Source organism: Cervus elaphus, chromosome 20, assembly GCF_910594005.1.
Source record: "Cervus elaphus chromosome 20, mCerEla1.1, whole genome shotgun sequence".
NCBI classification, from domain to species: domain Eukaryota; kingdom Metazoa; phylum Chordata; class Mammalia; order Artiodactyla; family Cervidae; genus Cervus; species Cervus elaphus.
Window position 1 is genome coordinate 40,712,548 of NC_057834.1, and position 3,524 is coordinate 40,716,071.

Sequence of the window (3,524 nt, forward strand, 5' to 3'; positions counted from 1 at the left end):
AGCAATAAACCCAAATACAATATGCTATTGTTGTATGTGGTTTTAATAGAAAAAAAAATTTTTACTATCACAAAAGAGAATTGTAGCTTATTCAGGAAGTGGAGAAGAAGTAACAATTGTCAAGTTGGTAGAAAGCCCTGCCCAGGTGACAGACAGACACAGAAGACAGGGAGAGGATCTTCTGATGGTGCCCAGGAAGAGAGCTGCTGCTCTTCCCTCTGAAGTACTGAGTTTTCTCAGCTGTCTTCCCAGAGGCAAGTGATGTAGCAGCCTCAGGAAGGAAGCCTCTGGCTGTCAGGAGTCCCCACAGGCATATTGCAGGTTTAAGGATGGAGAAGCTTCTTCTGTATTCATGACAGGCTTTGAAGAGAAGATGAAGGTGGAGCTGTGGAGCTAGATGAGTCAATTATTATCTATAAATATGGTGGTGAGGGTAACAGGGGTGGTGATGGTGGTAATGATGGAGACAATGATGACCTGCTGTCTTCCAAGTGCTGTTTATGAGTCTGGCATGTGCCAACTAAATTATACACATTCATTGAATATTGATTCCTCAAAAGTTTGCAGTGAAAATAAAATTTTCCATAGATTTTACTAAAGGGACTGAAAACCTGGAGAGGTAAATGCTTTGCTCCTCAAACAGTCAAGTGATAATTAAGCAAATAATATGGAATTGAAATTGTGTAAAAGTGAAGTTATGACCAACCTAGATAGCATATTAAAAAGCAGAGACATTGCTTTGCCAACAAAGGTCTGCCTAGTCAAGGCTATGATTTTTCCAGTGGTCATGTATGGATGTGAGAGTTGGACTGTGAAAAAAGCTGAGCACTGAAGAATTGATGCTTTTGAACTGTGGTGTTGGAGAAGACTCTTGAGAGTCCCTTGGACTGCAAGGAGATCCAACCAGTCCATCCTAAAGCAGATCAGTCCTGGGTGTTCATTGGAAGGACTGATACTGAAGCTGAAACTCCAATACTTTGGCCACCTCATGCAAAGAGTTGATTCATTGGAAAAGACCCTGATCCTGGGAGGGACTGGGGGTAGGAGGAGAAGGGGATGAAAGAGGATGAGATGGCTTGATGGCATCACCGACTCAATGGACATGTGTTTGAGTAAACTCCGGGAGTTTGTGATGGACAGGGAGGCCTGGCGTGCTGCGATTCATGGGGTCGCAAAGAGTCGGACACGACTGAACAACTGAACCAAAATCAACTGATTCTTTGATAAGACTCAAAATTTAGACACCGCTGATTGTGAGAGCTTGAACCTTGGCATCAAAAGATAGACACACAACAAGATGACGATATGATATTGCTAAAAACAGTTTTAAAAGAAAGAAAACATTTTTTGACAACACACAAAGGCACTGTAGTTTATTCGTGAGGAGGAGGATAAGCAACAGCTGACCAGCTGGTAGAAACCCCTGCCCAGGTGACAGACAGACCCAAGAGAGGGTGAAAATCCTCTGATGGTGCCCAGGAGAAAAGCTGCTGCTCTTCCATCTGAAGCTCTGTGATGCTTTCCCAGCTGTCCTCCCAGAGGAGAGCAGAACAGCAGCCTCAGGAAGGAAACCTGTGGCTGTTAGGTATCACCACAGGCATACTGCAGGCTGAAGGAAGGAGAAGCTTCTTCTATAACCGTGATAGGCTTTAAAGGGAAGATGAAGGTGGAGCTGTGGAGCCAGGTGAGTCAGCTGTCCTCATCCTTTCCTGATCCAGATACAGGCTGATGCTTCTACTTGCTTTTGGGTGGGCACTTCTGCTGGCATTGTTGGGGAGGTGGCACGGGAGGGCATTTCTGCTGGCACTTTGGAGGTGGGCATGGCTCAGGGCACTTTGGAGGTGGGCAAGGCTCAGGGCACTTTGGAGGTGGGCAAGGCTCAGGACACTTTGGAGGTGGGCAAGGCTCAGGGCACTTGGGAGGGCACACTACTGGAGGTGGCTGGCAGGGCTGCTTGCACTGCTGCTGCTGATAAGACATCTTTCTGGAGTCTCAGAATCTGAAAGAAATTACATGACAGTGTTCATAAGAAGAAACTGCTACAGGGAGAAAAGTGAGCTTATGTAATACCATCAGAGAGAATCTCTCTAGTCTCTAACATGCTTTATTTCTTCTCCTCCTTTTAACAAATTTTTTACTTCTCCCTCATTAAAAGAGTTTTTAATTAGAAGAAAACCTTCTCTCATTCAATTATTCCAAAATTTGTTTTTTGTTTGAAAGAAGCAATATTTTTAGTTGTTACTTTGATTTTATGAAAATAGCATCTTTAAGAAAACCCATCATAAGTTCTAAAATTCTGTGTAAGCTCACAAGCAATTTCCATCATCATTATCTCTCATGAAGTCCAAACAGGATGACTTTTGTAGAGCAAAGGGTCACCAGGAAGGATACAAGGACTCTACACCTTCTAAGATAAATGGGTCTGTACCAGGGTGGAGGGATACCAAAATATACAGAAAAAGGAAAAGTACTTTTGTCCTTACTTCTTCATGTCAAAAACTTCATATTTATTTTATATTTCAATAAGAGAATTTGAACTCTGTACCAGAAACTTAATAAATACCATATATCATTGGGTTTAAATTTCAAGTTCCCATCAACCATCAACAAAGTAGCATTAAATACATGATCATAACTTTGGACACAGCATGTTTGTTCTCTCCAGCATAAATTCAACATTGGGAGCCCCAGAACAAAGTAGAACTGAAGGATCAGGCTTACCAGTTTCTCCAAAATCAATCGGGACTTGAGTAGCAGGAGGATGGTGGTGGTGCAGCAGAGGGTCTTTTTATTGGGGCTTACTGCCCCACCCAGGGGAAGTGAAGCTGCCAAAACTGGCCTGGTTCAGTCATTTCCCAAGCAAAATGCAAATCCATCCATAAGTGGCTTGACAGGGACTCTGAAAAGAGGAAACATCCTGCTCCAGGATCTCCTCACTGGATTATGTTCTCATGACTCACAGAGCCTCTGCCTTAACTCTCAGGGATTTTCAGCAGTGGGAGGATTTAGCAGATTCTCTAACTTGTACTCAAAGGCTCCCCTTCTTGTTTGAGGAAGATGGCTCTTTTCTGTCTTTCACCTTCCTTGAGTTATAAAACTTCCTATCTTGTTCCACTTGAACTGGTTGCCATTTTGTTGTACATACTGAGGTGAAAAAGGCCTGGCTGCCTGGTGACAGCTTTCTCTTTACCTCAAGTTCTTCTTATAATGGTTTCCCCCTTGATCCATGGCCTGCTAATCTAAGTCTCCTTTCTTCTTATAAAATGCACTGAGGGTGGGTTGTAGATCACCTCAGTAGCCTTCCGGTCATGATACTTAGATGTGTTCAGTGAGGTGGTGACCTGTAGAACCTTCCTTTCACTGCCACGCTCCATAAAAAACAAGTCATCAAGCAAATTCCTCTGACCCTTATAAATCTGTTTTACCATAGATCACAGAGAACTCAATACAAGTGTAACATCACCTATAGCAATTCAGATGTTCCAGTAGCTTAGGCCCTAGATCTGCAACTGAAAGCAAGCTTT

General features: G+C 43.1%; 1 protein-coding gene across 1 annotated transcript; it reads right to left on the bottom strand.

Annotated features, from left to right (window-relative positions):
- Positions 1–1,343: 1,343 nt before the first annotated feature.
- Positions 1,344–2,845, bottom strand: LOC122677700 (small proline-rich protein 2D-like). The gene is made up of 2 exons (XM_043877909.1): positions 2,722–2,845; positions 1,344–1,999 (listed from the first exon to the last, which is right to left on the bottom strand). Exon 2 carries the CDS (start codon positions 1,978–1,980, stop codon positions 1,735–1,737), a length of 246 nt encoding a protein of 81 aa, XP_043733844.1. The 5' UTR covers positions 1,981–1,999; positions 2,722–2,845; the 3' UTR covers positions 1,344–1,734.
- Between the last annotated feature and the right edge of the window lie 679 nt (positions 2,846–3,524).